This window comes from Lytechinus pictus, chromosome 3 (genome assembly GCF_037042905.1).
Source record: "Lytechinus pictus isolate F3 Inbred chromosome 3, Lp3.0, whole genome shotgun sequence".
NCBI lineage: Eukaryota > Metazoa > Echinodermata > Echinoidea > Temnopleuroida > Toxopneustidae > Lytechinus > Lytechinus pictus.
The window spans coordinates 57,650,474-57,668,251 of record NC_087247.1 but is presented as its reverse complement, the minus strand read 5'-3'; the positions used below and the strand labels follow the sequence as shown (position 1 = coordinate 57,668,251).

At 35.7% G+C, this 17,778-nt stretch overlaps 1 protein-coding gene across 1 annotated transcript in view; it reads left to right on the top strand.

The window, feature by feature from the left end:
• Window positions 1-7,792: 7,792 nt before the first annotated feature.
• Window positions 7,793-17,778, top strand: part of LOC129256926 (uncharacterized) — a 36,122-nt gene continuing 26,136 nt past the window's right edge. Inside the window, exons 1-4 of the mRNA XM_054895145.2 lie at window positions 7,793-7,823; window positions 8,984-9,010; window positions 12,429-12,515; window positions 13,133-13,360. Of these exons, the coding sequence (XP_054751120.2) occupies window positions 7,793-7,823; window positions 8,984-9,010; window positions 12,429-12,515; window positions 13,133-13,360 (373 nt within the window). The remainder of the gene's footprint in view (window positions 7,824-8,983; window positions 9,011-12,428; window positions 12,516-13,132; window positions 13,361-17,778) is intronic.

Below are 17,778 nucleotides of genomic sequence, written 5' to 3'. Positions count from 1 at the left end.
ATTCACTTTGCACGCTGCTCTTGCAAATATCAGAAAGCTACATAAGATTATTATCTTGAAATTCCAGCCCATTTTATGATTAAAGGTAAATTCCAGTTTTGGTAACGATCTCAAAAGGTGGTTTCAAACCGCCTCGATCACAAGAATCCCCGTTAAATTACGAGAACTTTTTTAGGCTGAAAAATACCCATTAATTATTCCTGCATTCACACCGCCCTGAAACATACCGTTCGGGATAAGTTCCTGAAGTTACGAGCATGCGCAGTATGGTCTGATAAGCAGCAAGGCGCGAAATTCAAAATCACAAGCCCAGCAGCAACCCATGCACGGCGCCGCACCCAACGACACGCTGGGCTAAAAGTTCCCGTAATTTGCTTTCAGACCGCCAAAATACCCACGACCTTGGAAAAATCCCCGCGAAAGTTCTCGTAATTTCGCCAAGTACCTACTATTTATCGGGTATTTTCTTTTGGGGATATTACGCGTAGTTTGCTTTCAGACCGCCAAAATACCTGGTATTTTCTGATCGGGGTAAATTTCCCGATCAGAGAATACCTGGAACTGGCGAACTTCGAGGCGGTCTGAAACCACCTAAAATGACTTTTTACAGAATCTAATATAATGACCACCCAAGTGTCTGTTTGTATGAATAAAAAATATGTGCCAAAGGATTCTGGAAGAAATTGTGTAATTGCTGAGAAATAAGCAAAATAAGCGCGGATTCGGTCACTTCCGTCGGGTCTTTATTCCAGCAATAATAATACACTGTCCCACGTGTGCCTATCTGTGTTGGCGATCTTCAGTGTGATCGTATTTCAGCTTAGATTTTATGATTTCACAAAGTTCAGATTATGTAACTGTACCAGATCTAGATCCACGATGATATAGTCATACTTAACCTTGGTTTTACAGACTTTCTCACGAAATTAGTGTTTTACTTCAACTACTGTAATTTAGCTTTAAGAAGTAAAAAGGAAAGAAAAATGCAGTGTGTAAAATGCCATTATTTTTATTGTCTAATGATGAATTCACACTTTGAAATGAAATTAGGAGTTTGAGTTTTGACCAATTGTTGAGACTTGAGTGTACACATTTATTAGATATAAGTGGTCTGACATTAGGGAGTTTTCACAACCACTATGCAGACACTTTCTGGAATGTACACGGTAGAGAATCTATTGTTAAATGCCCATCATCACAATAAAGTCTTTTTTTGAGGGTTGGTGAATCCGATCAGCAGTTTCATCAGTAACTCTTGACAAGTGACATACGATATTTCGTCAGCTCTGAAACGGACGATAGTGCTGTTCCTATTCACCAACCCTCGACAAAGACTTCATTGTGATTTGACTTGCATTTCAATGCATTTGCTGTGTTGTAGGATTCATTCAGCATCGTTGAACAAAAACTCGCTGATAAGTCTCACCATTTGTTATTTAGGCCCGAGCTACAATATTTAAAAAAATGTTGCTGAGCTTTGTTTTTGTCTCGCCTGCATAGCAGAGCGAGACTATATAGGCGCCGCTTTTCTGGCGGCTACGGCGGCGGCGTCGTCAACATTGAAATCTTAACCAAGGTTAAGTTTTTTAAATGTCATCATAACTTAAAAAGTATATGGACCTAGTTCAGGAAACTTGGACATAAGGGTAATCAAGTATTACTAAACATCCTGCCTGAGTTTTGGGTCACATGACCAAGGTCAAAGGTCATTTAGGGTCAATGAACTTAGACCATGTTGGGGGAATCAATATCGAAATCTTAACCAAGGTTAAGTTTTTGAAATATTGTCATAACTTCGAAAGTATATGGACATAAAACGTAGATGTAAGGGTAATAGTGTATCACTGAAGATCCTGCCTGAGTTTCAGGTCACATGATTAAGGTCAAAGGTCACTTAGGGTCAACAAACTTTGGCCATGTTAGGGTTATTTGAGGAATTGTCATCATAACTTTGAAATTTTATGGATCTAGTTCATGAGACCTGGACATAAGAGCAACCATGTATCCCTGAATATCATATGTGAGTTTCAGGTCACATGACCAAGGTCAAAGGTCACTTAGGGTCAACGAACTTTGGCCGTGTTGGGGTAATTTGAGGAATTGTCAAAATAACTTAAAAATTTTATGGATCTAGTTCATGAAACGTGGACATAAGAGCAATCAAGTATCCTTGAACATCCTGTGTGAGTTCCAGGTCACATGACCAAGGTCAAAGGTAATTTAGGGTCAACAAACTTTGGTAATGCTGGGGGTATTTGTGGAATTGTCATAACTTTAAAAGTCTATGGATCTAGTTCATGAAACATGGACATAAGAACAGCAGTGTATCCCTGAATACCCTGTATGCATTTCAGGAACAAGGCCAAGATCAAAGGTCATTTAAAGGTCAATGAACTTTGGCCGTGTTGGGAGTATGTGTTGAATTGGCATAACTAAGGAAGTTTATGGATCTAGCTCATGAAACATCGACATGAGGATAATCAAGTATGAATGATTATTTTGCACATGTCTTAAGTCACACGATCATGGTCAAAAGTCATTTTGGGTCAATGGGCATAATATTTTATTATCATATTAGTGTTTTCTTCTGTGAATAATATTCATTAGCTATTTTCAAAGGAAGCACTGCTGCTATATCGCATTGCGTAATGCAGGCAAGACTGCCAGAGGCGTTCTACTTGTTTTCATTATATATTAACAAGGATTAGCAGCTCTTTGTTTTTTTATTGAGATAATGAAAAACTACCACAAAATTTAAAGCAAATTTTGTTATGGCAACACACTGAAGTAGAATGCCATGCTTAACAACTTCATTCTGTACATTCCGCACACAAGACGTATGAATGTGTTTTAATATATTTCAGAAGATAAGGTCACAACATTCTGTAATAGACTGAACAACATACTATTGATGCAAACTCCTCCCTGTCTGACATCCCTATTGAAATTTATTCAGTTTGAAATAAACTTGTCTCTGTCAGTAATATAGCCATACTGTGGTATTGTTTGCTTAGCTTTTATTTCAGATGTTACCCCATTTTTTTTTGCTGAGGTGTACATGATCTGAGAACTTAATTTGTTACAAGCATTAACATATATTACACCATCTATAACTGGAAATGTTAGTGTCATTTGTTTACTAAGATAGTGAGGAAAGAAAATTACTGGACTACCTTGTGATTTTTTCTCTTTGACCATAAAACCTAGTTCAAGTTTAGTATCTTGAAATGAAACTACCTGGTTTGTTTGGACAGGAAAATAAATGCTTGCAAACTTGTGAATAGAATAAAACTTGTGGCTCAGTGAGGATATTTTTGAAAAGATTGCACACAATTGACATTCACTTCTTCTGCATTCACAATTTGATTGAAATGCATTTAACCGTAAATGGATGTAATGGAAAATGAAATACCGAGACAGTATTAACAGTGAATTACAATATTACTTGTGTGGGTGTGCAGGGATAAAACTGTACATCCATGCGTAATGGATAATGATTTAGAATTATCTGGGTTACTTGCTTTAACATGGATATTCTTATACACGGTATATTAATAATCATTATGCAGTTAAGTAGTAGTAAGATATTTGTTTTCTTAAATATGTTTATATGAAAGTATAGCTCACATTGAACATAGAATCACTAATGAAAGTTCTTAAACAATTCAAACCTCCAAGGGGAAAAGCAGGGAAAATGAATGTTGTGAGGAAAACCAATCCATTACCACATTCTTGTAGTGAATATCAAATGTATTTGATGAATGGCATATACAGAATACTATTTATAAGAAGAACAGATTTAATGTAAATCATAATGAAAAAAAAATTAAGGTAGCAATATATATTTCCTTTCTCAAATGATTGATGTGTACTGTTCTCGTACTAGGTATGAAAGAGAAGTGACATATTGTTCCAAAATAATGTTTGAAACATTAGAATGGTCAGAAATCAAAATGCATTCCACATACTGAATCAATTGCCACTATGAATAGTGTTTTTGTATGGATAGATCTGATCTTGGTTAGAATGTTCTCACATTTTACAACCCCTCTCTTAACCAAATATCAAATTCTATGTCAATAATTTGGGTGGGACATTTCAGCAACAGAAATACATTCATAGTCCCATCTCTGTTCATTATAGGTTAACTGTTAACGTAAAAACTGATTAGAAGACAGTGTCAAAGAGTGTTACATGTATATTTGATAATGTTTTCTTACTCTATGGGCAATTTCCCATTTTGTCGCTATTTTGTTGTTGTGCTTGAGCCAAAGTGTCTAAAGTTTGAAGAATTCACGTTTGAAATATTGATGTTCCTGCATGGCCTAGCTTTTTTTCATCTCCAGTTATATTCAAGCAGATAACTATTGTCAAATGTCAATATCTTACATCAAAGATATCTGTGTTTTATAGATAAGAGAATACTTTGAATAAAGACTGACTGGGGATTCCAAAGCTGGATCCTTTATTCAAATATTCATATGAATATTATATAGAAAGAAAGAATTGAAATCTACCCTGAATAGAAATAAAAAAGGGAACAAAGAACTGTACTACAACTTACAAATAATTGTGTTTCCTTTTGGAACTAGTTGCTTTTTGTATGCAAATGGGATTTGAACTTGTAAGGCAATTCCTATTTGATCTATTACAAAAATCAATTAATTCTTTACTACACAACTGTGTAGCCAGGATTTGATTTTGGAGGGGGCGGTAAATGCAGGCAAAGCATGCCAACACTTACAGAAGCCGCGAAGCGCGCTCCCTAGGGGGGAGGGTGCAGGGAGTTTCTCCCCTCCCGGTTTTTTATATCTCATCAAATTCAAATCAAAAGAAGATGTCTCTTACATCTCGATTACCCTTATCAACTGGAATTGAATTGACTTACTGTGATTAAAAACTCTTGTTTTCGAAAGAAATTATGAGCGCCCCCAATATGGGAAAAGATTGAGGAATTTGAAATAATTTCTCTGGATGCTAAATGTTTGATAAAAATTGAGGAGAGAAGTGGTATAAAATGTCTACCTTGGTCACATCAGATTAGTTTGCAAAACCTTTAGCCACATTAAATTCTTTAACTCACAAAACAGAGTAAAAGACGAGTATATTCCTTCCCGCGAATGACGTTGAAGCTCTGAATTTTCGAAATTTCTCTGAACCTTAACCTGCTCTAATTTTGATATTTCCTAGATAACTCTATTACGAAAAAAGAGCTCAAATTCTGAAAGAAATGATGCTAGAAGAGGAACTTTTCAATTCCTATGCACGCAAATCACGGAAACCTCTGTGATTTATTTTGTAAGAAAAAGAATTGTATAATTCCACTCATATTAAGCGCTTCCTTTTGTGATGAAAAAATTTCACTGACATTCATATTGTCAAATTAATGGTGCAAAACGAAACGGGAGGTGGATATGCAGCAATAAAGAATAAACTTAAGTTTCATCGTGAATACTTTTTTATATAGCATGGGAATGCCACCCCTTTGAGCAGTTACTTTGCCAAAAATTGCTTGCTGAAAAGCGGAAGAAATATCATTGGGGACTCGGAGAGTGACGGTAGTGTTTACCCGCTCCGAACAGAACAGCCAAAATTTTGTGTCAATGCGATTGAAAAAAAATATATATTCGTATTCTTTTCACTTATATATGCTTTGTAATTTCTGGCAAGAATATACAAGTCCTATGGCCGGGAGGGGAAAAACGTGTGGGAAACAAAGAGGAAAGGCATTTTAGATATTTTTCCCGTGCAGAGCGCGGAAGTAAATTTTTGTTTGAAGAGAGAAGAGAGCGAAGTTGGCTCAGTCGGTAACGCGTCTGCCCGTCGAACCAAAGATCGTGGGTTCGAGTCCACCCCGGGCGGATGACTGAAGCCAGTGCGTTGTGTGTAAACGTCTCTCCCATGTTTCATAGATGCAGGCTATGTTACAGTGGAAAACACTCCGTCCCTCGGATAGGACGTTAAATGGAGGCCCCGTGTAGAGGAGAATCGCCACCTTTGCACGTTAAGAACCCACTGCACTATTCGAATAAGAGTAGGGGGAAACCCCGGTGTAGTGGTCCACCTGCATTCCCCCAGTTATCGGGAGGAGAGACCTGCGGGTCACAGTTCTGTGTGCGCGCCCTTGTAGGCGACCCAGATTGGCTGGCTCCTCCAATGCGCCTTTGAATGTCTTTGACAGATACATGGCGCTATACAAATGCTGTGCATCATCATCATCATCAGAAAAGAACGCCGCGTTTAGAATAAAGCGATACCCTTCTTTCCCTTTCTCTCTTCGTTTTTTCTTATTCTCCTTTTCCCCTTTCTTTTTTTTTCTTTTTTTGGGGGGCGACCGCCCCCACTGCCCCTACCCTGGCTACGCGCCTGTTTCTACATTTAGGTCTGTCTGATTTTTAATCAGAATTTGTAGCATTTCACTGACCTATTTCTCGCATTTATTTCTATTCAGAGTAATTCAAACAATCTTGTGGTGAGAATGTCCTATGCTTTATACCCCTTTCATAGTGCTCTTTTCCCCGGTGAACTTCGCCGGCGAAGTTCACCAGCAAAGGGGAAAGTTCCCAGTATGAAAGGTACACAGGTGAACTTCACCGGCGAACTTCTCCACCTCTAGAGGTGGAGAACTTCGCCGGTGAAACTGTTTCCCGGCGAAGTTCGCCGGTGAAACAGCCAGTATGAAAGTTAACCTTATCCTCTTTAATGACGTCAGATGTCATTTTTTTACTCCCCGAAATCCCCTGAACTGAGATTCCGCGCGCTAGCTAAGTATTATTTCAGTGGCTAAATGTAGAAGGCCACGCTTTATGAGCGATTCGATCATATCATTCCATAGAGTTAAATACCCTCGAACATACAGTGTTTTTTTATCACTACAATATTTATTTTAAAAGCGTTATTTTACATGCTGAAAATGCGCTTAAAATATAAAAATACTTTGATTTTTTTTTTTTTTTTTGCTTCTAATGTTTCTAGAATATGTTATAATTTATTTTTTTACACCTTTTTGTAATCGGTAATATGCAATGTTTACAATTTTCTTTTCGTTCATTCTAATTAATTCTGCATGCATGCACGTGCCGAGTGAGCTGATCAGCAGCAGCAGCTGAGGAGTGTTTACCAGCTGTCATCTCCAAAACTTCACTGTTGAAATTAATTAGGTATCTGCAATTAATAAGGAAAGAGTACGATTAAAATTATAATTAAAAAAGCGCACGCTTTCATTGACACCGGGTCTGCACTTGCTTCCGCCTGAGCAAATCACCCGTCGACTTTCGCCGGGGAAGTGAGGAATGCGTGCCAGAGAAGTTCGCCGGGAAAAATGAAGAGGCCAGTCTGAAGGGGTATTAAAGATCATTAAGAAAAAAAAGAATTGATCTAGAAGAGACTAGACTAGACCAGACATTTTGGAACCACATCACTTGAATTGTGTCTGACAGTATAATGGTTCCAACAAATGTTTGCAAAAGATTGCTTTAGATCAGTAGATTCATACCCCCTTTAATGAATCAGTGGTAATGTGTTGAATGTTAATTCTTTTTATTCTTGTAGGTAGTGTAATATTTACATGCAGGCTAACATAGTTCATGATGTTGTTACAAAAATGCTTATGTAATTATTTGTCCTTTTAAGGAGAAAAAGGTTTTAACTTACAACAAAAAATGTCAATAGCTAATCACACGTTCCTGGGTAGCAGAAGAATGCTCATGCTGTAATTAGAAATCCCTATCTAAAAATAAACAATAGAAGAACCCTAAATACATTCAACACATCTTACATAGCATTAGGAAGTATGGCATTCTCAAAATGTCTTAGGCATGCAGGTACATACATGAAGCATTTATTTATTTATTTACCGGTATTTGGTATTATTTAAACAGGGTAACCCCATCAATAGTAAAATACTGTTGTACTTGGGGGCCTGTATAAAATAAAACAAAACAAAATGCAAGCATATTTATATCCTAAACATAAACAGATGGAAATTTCAGGGATAAATCTATACGGAAATTGTGTATGAAATTGAGAACAATAATTTAAATCAGAGCTACAAGTAGAAAGCGATAGGGGAAAGAAAGATAGAAAGAAAGGATGAGTTGAGGTAAAAAGAACACAAAGAGCTAAAGCGGAAGAAGAAGCATGTATTAAGCCTATCTATTTTGACTGTAAAAACAGTTTACATTTTTACTCAAATGTAATGAGTCTACATGAGTAGTCATTGTAGTAATGAAATAAAGTTAGATTTAGCCAGAACAGGGTTTAATGTTTCATGGAGAACATGTACATGTATGTCCCACTCCCAAACCTAACACCAGGTAAATCGATCTACATCACACATTGCATCGCTACAATGCACATCTGATGGTGCATGTAGTGTGGGCTACTAGAGTTCCATCAGACAATGGAGACACCATTTCATATTGATTTGACCTTAAATACAATTGATCTTGGTTAGAAGATTGAAAACTAGGATATACTTCCACCAACAGGAAGGGCTGGGTGTGCTCATCTATTCTTTTGAACAAAGGTGTGGTTACACAGTAGAGAGGATCATGGGTTGGAGGGGGGGGGGGGCATCAGGGGGGCTCACTTTCTTTACCAAAATTCTGCGACAATTAAGCAACAAAAAAGGTTCTTGTTAAACTTTTTTCTGCATTTTCTATGGGGGGGGGGGGCAAGCATGCCTCTCCACCCCTTTTCCTGGATTTACTACCTGTTACAACTACATTAAACTACATGTACATGTAGGTACACCAACCAATGAGACTGGGTTTATAACAGATAAGCTTCTCTAAATCTATATGTCTGACGAAGGATTGGTAACAATATTCTAATAACATACTTCAATATATACAAATATATATATATTTTGATATTAATCAGTCGTTTGTGATGAAGCTTTGATTCTGTTCTTTTATTACTTAAATGACTGCAGATTAATGCCACTTCTCTTTGATCTTTATTCTTTCCCCATTTATTTAAGGACTAACATTATCTCAGAGCTGTCCAGGTACTGTAAAGAATTTACTTTATTCTCTTGGTGTGGCTATATATCTCTGTAAATCTTTCAGCATGCTGTACGGCTTCCATGTTTCAATATTTCTTGCATGTTTTCACACATTTTACATTTTTAATCATTTTCTTTGCTGCATGGCGCAAACTGTACAGAATTTGTGTGACAGTTTATGCTTATATATGTTCATATATTATATGAATGCATGTGTTTTGCTTTGTCAAGATTCTATCTCATTTTAAGTTAAGTGTATTTGGAAAATTGTAAGAAGAATGGGCTGATTTGATTATGGGTACACAAGGTGACATTTTAGAAGCTTAGATTCATCTTTGAAAACCCCATGTTGTCTAAAAAACAGTCTCTCTGTATGTCAAATTAGCTACCATAAATATTCATGCAGAAGTTACAGCAAGCATCATTGTTCATAAAATTCATTATCTGTAATTTACAAAAAGTGATGCAGATCTATATTTTTACTGGAATAAAATAAATTTTAAGCAGTTCAACTGAGAAGAGTTTGGCTAAGAAGATAGTGTTCTGAATTGTATATAACATTTTACATGATTTAGTAGGTTTATTCAAAGTTATCTCTTACTGTTATTTGATTGAAATATTATAGTTTTCTTTGCTGAAAACTTTTGCTTTAAGAAAATTCTGTTGCTTTGTTGATTTTCATGTTATTTTTTAGAACAAAGGAATTCTGTTAATTATTCAATGTTTATTTTAGAGATATATCTAAAAATTCCTGAATCTTTCTTTTTTAATGTATATGTCTTTGGATTTGTGGCCTCTGGATGAGTAGTATTTAAAAGGAAGATACCATGCTTTCAAAACTGGCAGTGAACCGCTTCTTGACAAAAATCATTTATTGATTTTGCATTACATGTGTAATGCTATATTAAGATAAATCACCCAGTCATTTTATTATTGAGTTTGGAAAAAATACTCAAACCAAAATTAAATCTTTGAAGAGCAACTTACACTCAGTCTGCATTTATTATTCAACCAAATCCGACTGTTTTTGTGCAAGACTGAATGATGATTTTGCTATAATGCATGTTTTCCATAGACTCCAATTTGTATACATGTATATGCGGGGTCATAGTGTTTATAAGAACAGGATTGGGTACAAAAAATGCATTGTGGTACTTCCCTTTGCTGGGTTTCTATGATCTATAGTGGAGTATTTTCACATCATTTGATTGTGCTATGTCTCATTCACATTTGCTAGATTGATATAAGTGATGAGAATCATGAAATTATGCAGTATAGTCCCTAAAGGAAGCAAATTTGTTACTTGTGCTCAAAACCTAATCAGCATATTCCCCTATTTTATTCAAGCATTGAAAGAAACCTTGTGATACTAACCTTATATATTTATCTCAAATTGATATGAACTCAGGTGAATAATCTTAAGTATATTTTTACTTCACTTCATTTATCTTCAGCAAAGTAAAATGCTTGGTGATGACTGATTCTGAATGCTTCATTTATCAAATCCAGATCAAAATGGGGTGTATTCTGCATTCTTTAAAACATTTTAGCGTAAAAGAGGAAAGAATAACTAATACATTGAATGGTGTAATTGATTATTATCAATATATAGCCTTTTCATATATGCATTAAAAACACACTTTTATTTTGGTCTCCATAATTTGCCTACACATTCCATAGGCATAGGCTTATAAATGTACAATACTTGCCATTCAATTTCATGCCCAATGGTTTAATGAATAATGATTGTTGAATATGTTGGATGGCTTTCTTCATGGAATACCAGAAATGTTCCACTTGTATGGCCAATATTATACTCATCCCTGATTCATGCTAAATCCCATAACTCATGGAATGTTTTTGGTATCCCAATATTTTGCGAGCTATCCAATATTATACCCGGTACCCTTTTGAATGACCACAGCTCTCATTTTTTTTATGAATAAAGGACCCCATTATGGCTAACTTCTGTAATGAAAGCTATACAAAAAAAAAATTTCTGGAAAATTAACATTGTGAATGAAAAGATACATGTGGTTATTTAAGGAATGTTCCATCATGGTACACATGTACTTTGTAAGCAACATCGTGCAGCACAGTATTTCCCATCAATATTGAAGTATATTTCAAGTTTACCCTCCTGACATGTATCCATTAATTAATGAACTTTCACGTATTTACCAACTGTGGATGGCAACACTGTTTACAGATGTAACTTTTTAAATGTTGATACGTATTTACTACCTTGACCTACACATTTCAACTAGCCATTTATAGCCATTTATAATGGTCGAGAAATGCTAAAGTGGTTTGAAGTAGTTAAGTAGTTTTATTTTAAGCGTGTATTATCGGTATTCAATGCATAGTAGAGTACCTGGTAATGGTATTAATGATTTTATTATGGATTTCCTCAATAAACTTGCTCTGACATCATTGCATGTTAGTTAGGTAACTGCCAGAATTATTGAATGCACTCTCATCACATTATTAACTGAGGTTGGATTTGTGTGTTGTGCCTTGTTTGTTCAACAGTATGTTTACAAATGTAACTATGTGTTTTAATTACTGCTAAATATGTGAAATTTTATTGTGATTTCCCTTTTCAAATATATATTGGCCTATAAACAGCCAATTCAAAGGCCCAATTTGTAGTCCATCAAGTCCATCAAGTATTATGCATGGACAGCATTGCTATGAAAATGAAATACATATAAAGTTGCAACATTGCTTGAAGAATGGTGGTTATAGTGTCATTTTTTAAACAAAAACTAACCAAAGTGTTTTGTGAATGGTTTTCAAGAACTGTATACTTTCAGTGCGGCTATTTTTATAGCCATTGATGTGCATGTTTGTTTTTGTTTTGATGTGATTGCTTTCACATGTCTGTGTTTGCACACAATTAAAAATTCTAATTATATGCAATGGAAAGATGCAGGAATTTGTTATGTGCTAATTGTTTATGTAATTCACTTCTTTAATGTTTGAATGTTCTACAGGAATACCTGGGGGATGTGATGATCTATTCATAAAGATCTATACTATTATATTTAGCTTTAATGCGGGGTTTAGGCATAAAATTATACTTATCACTTTTAACCTCCATATTTCCCAAGAAAATAAGTCATTTTGGGGAGATTTGTTATGGCATGATAAAGCATATCCAAAATGAGGAGTTATGAAGTGTTTATATAGTCTTTTAACTTTGGCAATAATGTTTGTTGTGACAACTCTTGTTTCCTTTGGTTATGAATATGATTATGAGATGTGCAGTGAGTTGTACATTGCATGAATTCATCTAAATCAGGGTAGATAACATTCTTGATTAAGAATTTAATTCCTTTCATATTCAAATGTTTTTATATCATTTTCATCTCTTATATTTTCATGTTTGTCCATCCTCACTTCATACCCATTGGTACAGCTCATGTATTGGGTCAAGCTCTAGGAGTTGAAGTCCCCAAGGAACCCCCAACCCCTCAACATACTCCAGATACTCAACATCATAAAAGTAAGTCATCTCATCCATTGTCTGTTTCTGTGTAATTCTTAGGAATATGGACGATGACATTCATTTCATTTGCATTTTTATAGCTGCATGCCAAAATTGTAAAATTTGTTCAGTACTCATTTCCAGCAATTACCAACCATTTAGATTCAGGAGTTTGATTGAATTATTTGTATACTTTTATGTTTGAATATTTTTTTTTGTTTATTTTTTCTTTGATATTGGCTGTGAAATTTTACCCCTAGCCTTGGAAAAAAAGAAAGTGTAAAGTGCATATTTGTTTTTATTTCAGTTCAGCAACCAAAGGATGCCAGTAAGTTATTTGATATTGTCACAAGTTTTTGTCCAATTACAACTGCGGCTGTCTTAATTTCTCTCAAGACACAAGGATAGTGTAAGGGTTAGGTTTTTTTTTTTTTTTGGGGGGGGGGGTGTCAAACAATATGACAATTAAGATAGAATTATGGTTAAGGCTAGGTTTGATGTCAGATTTTAAGTTTGATTTAATGCAAGTTGATGTTCCATGGTAGCATTAGTCGTTGGGATTACTGTGATGGAATCATTTGTATCATGAAATGGTGCAAGTAGTAACTTGGTAGTTTTTCCCCCTAATTTCTCAGTCCCAATACCAGATTTACATGTGGATGACTCAGAGACTATCAGTGAGAGACTGCGCAGCCCTCCACCCCCTCTTGCATCACCCTCATCCAGGTCACCCCGAAATAGCTTTAAGGGGGGTTTTCATTCCCCTCGGGGCAGGAGCCCCTCCCCTCAACCCTTCCCTAAACCCAAATCTAAAAATGGGTCTTTTAGACATGAGGATGATTCCCTTCCTTATCATCATAAATGTAAGTAGAGAAAGATTGTGATCACTTCTCACTTTCATTTGCTGTGCTTGGGAATCCATTGCCGTTACTAACGTGGGAACATGTAACAAAATCTGTAGTTACCTTTCAATTGCCATTATCCTATCATATTGGCCTTTTCTTTCTTAAAGCTTTTACCTGATTTCTTTCGTATAATCCTATTACATTCTTCAGAATGTAATTCCTTTTTTCATGGGCAGCTGGATAGTCTGTTTAAGAGAAACTGTAGGACACTTCTCTATATTTTCTTTATCCTGCTTTTATAGATCCAGGCCGTACCCAAAAGTGAAATTAATCATATCGAAAGCTTATGAACTACTAAACACAGCAATGGAAGCTTTGTGATTTTCACTGCTTACCAGTTGCGAATTTCAAGACAATGACATGTTGTGATTCCACATTTTGTCAGCATTTTAATTTATTCTCACTTCTATCATATAAAGATATCATAAACATCTTTTACTGGAAGCTTGACTTGATGAAATCTAAAGTTTCTGACTATTTTGTGCCATATTTTATTTCCTGCTTATTTGGCGCAGCTTTCCAGTTCAGTCTGCATACAGATTATATGTAACAACTTTTCCTGACATAGCAATTTATGCCAAATATTAGCCAAACAAACAAATCACAAAAACCTAGTGAAGAGTTGAAGTTTCCATACATGGAGCAACTAGATAATTGTTAATGCCATTTTCCTCTGCAAATTGAAAAAAAAAATCAAATTCGTAATCTGGAAATTATCTTATCTGTATATGTACAAACCCATTTGTTAATTTCACTTTTAGCTCTGGTCAAGGTCCTAAATAGATGATGCAAGGTGATGGGATTCCTTTCCTATATCTTTAACTAAACTTCGACTTCAGCTTTCTTTTTTCAAAATGTGCATTTGGTTGATGCTCTGTTCCAGTGCAATGCGATACTTTCCTTTATATCCTACATAAATTAAATCCTGTATGCTGATAAGTCTAAATAGCATCACTCTTTCGCAATGTTGAAAATTAAATGCTCACTGAAGAAAATGTACTATTCCGTGACACCAATGATGGAATAGTGCATTATTTCATCATTGACGTCACAGATCATTAACAACAATCATGCAATCTATCCGACTGGTGCACTGGTCAGCGAGAAATTTCTACTGGGCAAGTCCTGTGAAGGGACGGCATAGGCACAAATCTGCCCTCTGCTGATCGCGTGGCTTCAGGAAAAGATCAGTCAGTGTAGGGAGTTAATCTATATTTTGGTTCAGATTAAAAAAGGATGAACTACCTGTACAAGAATTAGATTATCAATATCTATCGTTCTAACTTATTAAATGTAGAGTATAAAGCAAAAATACCAGGCCTTTATTTTGAAAATATAGAGGGAATTATTCATCCTCGGTTGTACTGGCAAAATTACTATTTTAGTAATGCCAGTCCAACCTCTGACAAATAATTCCCGCTATACTTACTCAAAGCCTGGTACAGTTGTATGAAGGATTAGCACATACCATACAGGGTTGATCAATACTGCACATTTATTATCTATATATATTATATTGACTGTTTGTAGGTAATTGTATACCATTGTATTATATCTTGATGTGCCAGAAACAAGATTTTCATTAACCTATATATCATTTTACTTTCTTTATTAAAAAAAAATGTATCATGATATATTCTCTACTTCTGGAAACTTTGCTAAATTAATCTTTTGGTTGAAAATGCCTTGAAAGTCAAGCTATAAAGGGTCTAAATGGAAAGTAAAGCGATGTGTTCTATCAATAAATAAACAATTAACACACATAGCCTTGTATGGGCCTTAAAAATCTTATTTTGCTATATTACCTTTATGACCTTTCCCTTTATCAATCTTCAGTAGTGTTGTGTTAAACACTACTTTTGATTCATTCTGAAAATTCACTGTTTGTTTGTTATAAAGCTCTACTTCATTTTTCAGTAATTCTTAATATTAATCTTTTTAAAAAGCATTATAAACTCTATTAATATATTTACGTTTGAACTAATCTGTGAGCTCTAATTTTCCAAGTAATGATGCACTCTTTTGGATTATGTATGCCACTTGAATAATTTTCTGCGGCGTCAACATTGAAATCTAAAAAATGTTAAGTTTATGAAGTTTCATCATAGATTTGGAAGTATATGGACCTAGTTTATGGACCTTGGACATAATGGGTATTCAAGTATCACTGAACATCTTGCATTAGTATAAGGTCACATGATCAAGGTCAAAGGTCATTTAGGATCAGTGAACTTTGACCATGTTTTGGTATTAAGATGGAAATAAGTTTTGAACTGTCTTCATAAAGTAGGAAGTGTATGGACCTAGTTCATGATACTATCAGTCATCATCTTGCATGAGTTTCAGGTCACATGATCAAGGCTAAAGGTCATTCAAAGCCGACAGACTTAGGATTTTAATATCAAATGAATGTGTTTTTTGCAAATAAGACTGCGAGAGGTGTTCCACTTGATGTGTTCATTTTTTTTAATTATATGCCCGTTATAGACGGGACGTATTATGGTATCACGCTCGGTGTCCGTCCGTTAACTTTTGTAAACGCGATAACTTCAGTTTGACTTAACCTAGGCTCACATAATTTGGTGTGTATGATACTAGTATGGATCCCAGGAAGCCTATTGATTTTGAGGACTAAAGGTCAAGGTCACATTGACATGTTTTCATATTAGCCTTCTGCAGTCCTTGTGAACGCGATAACTTCAGTTTAAATTAACCATATAATTTGGTGTGTATGATACAAGCATGAATCCCATGAAGCCTATTGATTTGAGGTCAAAAGGTAAAGGTTACAGGGACATGTTTTCATCTTACCCTTCTGCAGTCCTTGTAAACGCGATAACTTCAGTCTTAACCTAGGCTCATAATTTGGTGTGTATGATACTAGCATGGATCCCAGGAAGCCTATTGATTTTGAGGTCAAAAGGTCAAAGCTTAAGATCACAGTGACATGTTTTCATCTGACCCTTCTGAAGTCCTTGTTAACGCATTAACTTTAGTTGAACTTAACCTAGGCTCATATAATTTGGTGTGTATGATACTAGCATAGATCCTAGCAATTCTATTGATTTTGAGGTCAGAAGGTCAAAGGTGAAGTCGCGATCTTCCACTTTTCTTGCTTGACCAATAACTCAATTTTCCGTGTTACAGACGGGCGTATTATGTGCTCGCCTTAGCGACGCTCTTGTTCTTTATTTATTCAAATCATTTTTCTGGGTTGGACTTGACCTTTAAGCTAGGCTCATATAATTTGGTGTGTATTCTACTAGCATGGATCCAGGAATCCCATCAATTTTGAGGTCAAAGGTCAAGTTCACAGTGACATGTTTTCATCTTACCCTTCTGAAGTCCTTGTAAACGTGATAACTTTCGTTTAAGTTATCCTAGGATCATATGATTTGGTTTGTAATACTAGCATGGAACTGGCTTATTGATTTTTAGGTCAGACAGTCAAAGGTGAAGTCGCCACCTTCCACTTTTTTTGCTTGACCAATAACTCAATTTTCCACTTTATAGGCGGCGTATTCTGTGCTCGCCCTAGCGTCACTCTTGTTTACCTTTAGAAGGAAGCAACTTGTAGTGATTAAAAAAAAGAATTGAGAATGGATTGTGCTTTGATGACTTGTGATATTGACTTATTTCCAGGGCCAAGGTGATTTGATACAAATGATTGCTTGATGTTCAGGTGGAATAATTGAAAGGACAAAAAAAAGTAGGCTTGTGCCATCACATCGGGTTATCGCGTTCGGATGGGCTATTGCGTAACCTGATAAATTGAGTAAAGGGCCCCTTAAGGCTTAATCCTAAAAAAATCGGGTCCAGTTTACCGAACCATTGTTGCAATTTTCACAAAACATCAGGTAAATTGGACCTGAACATTGGTATATTTGACTTAAAATTGGACCCAGACTTTCAGGAATTTAGGGGGCCCCTTTCTTGAATAGTTGGGTTATGCGATCACCCGACCAGATGCGATAACCTGATGTGATTGCACAAGCCCAGAAGTATATCTCCTGCATTAAGATCTTGACAGACCATCTTGGTAGAAATCTTGGTATTTTTCATGAATCAGTAATAGTGATCAGAGCTTTTTGGTCACTGAAACCAAAATTTCACTAATAATGTCATAGTTCACAATTTCTTCAGCACTGGCAACCTCAATGAAATTGTGCCTCATTCCTAATTGACAGATGTGCACCCTTTTCATGTCAGTGGTTGGTGCATGTCACATCTAGTAGCTCCATGGTCACATGATAGAACAACCTTGTTACCATGGCTACATGTAAACATGTGCACCATGGGAATTCTTCTCAGATGCAAGGTTTCTTGTTGGATTGACTTATGAACTTTTTGCTCTCTCAAATCACTGAGGTCAGGAG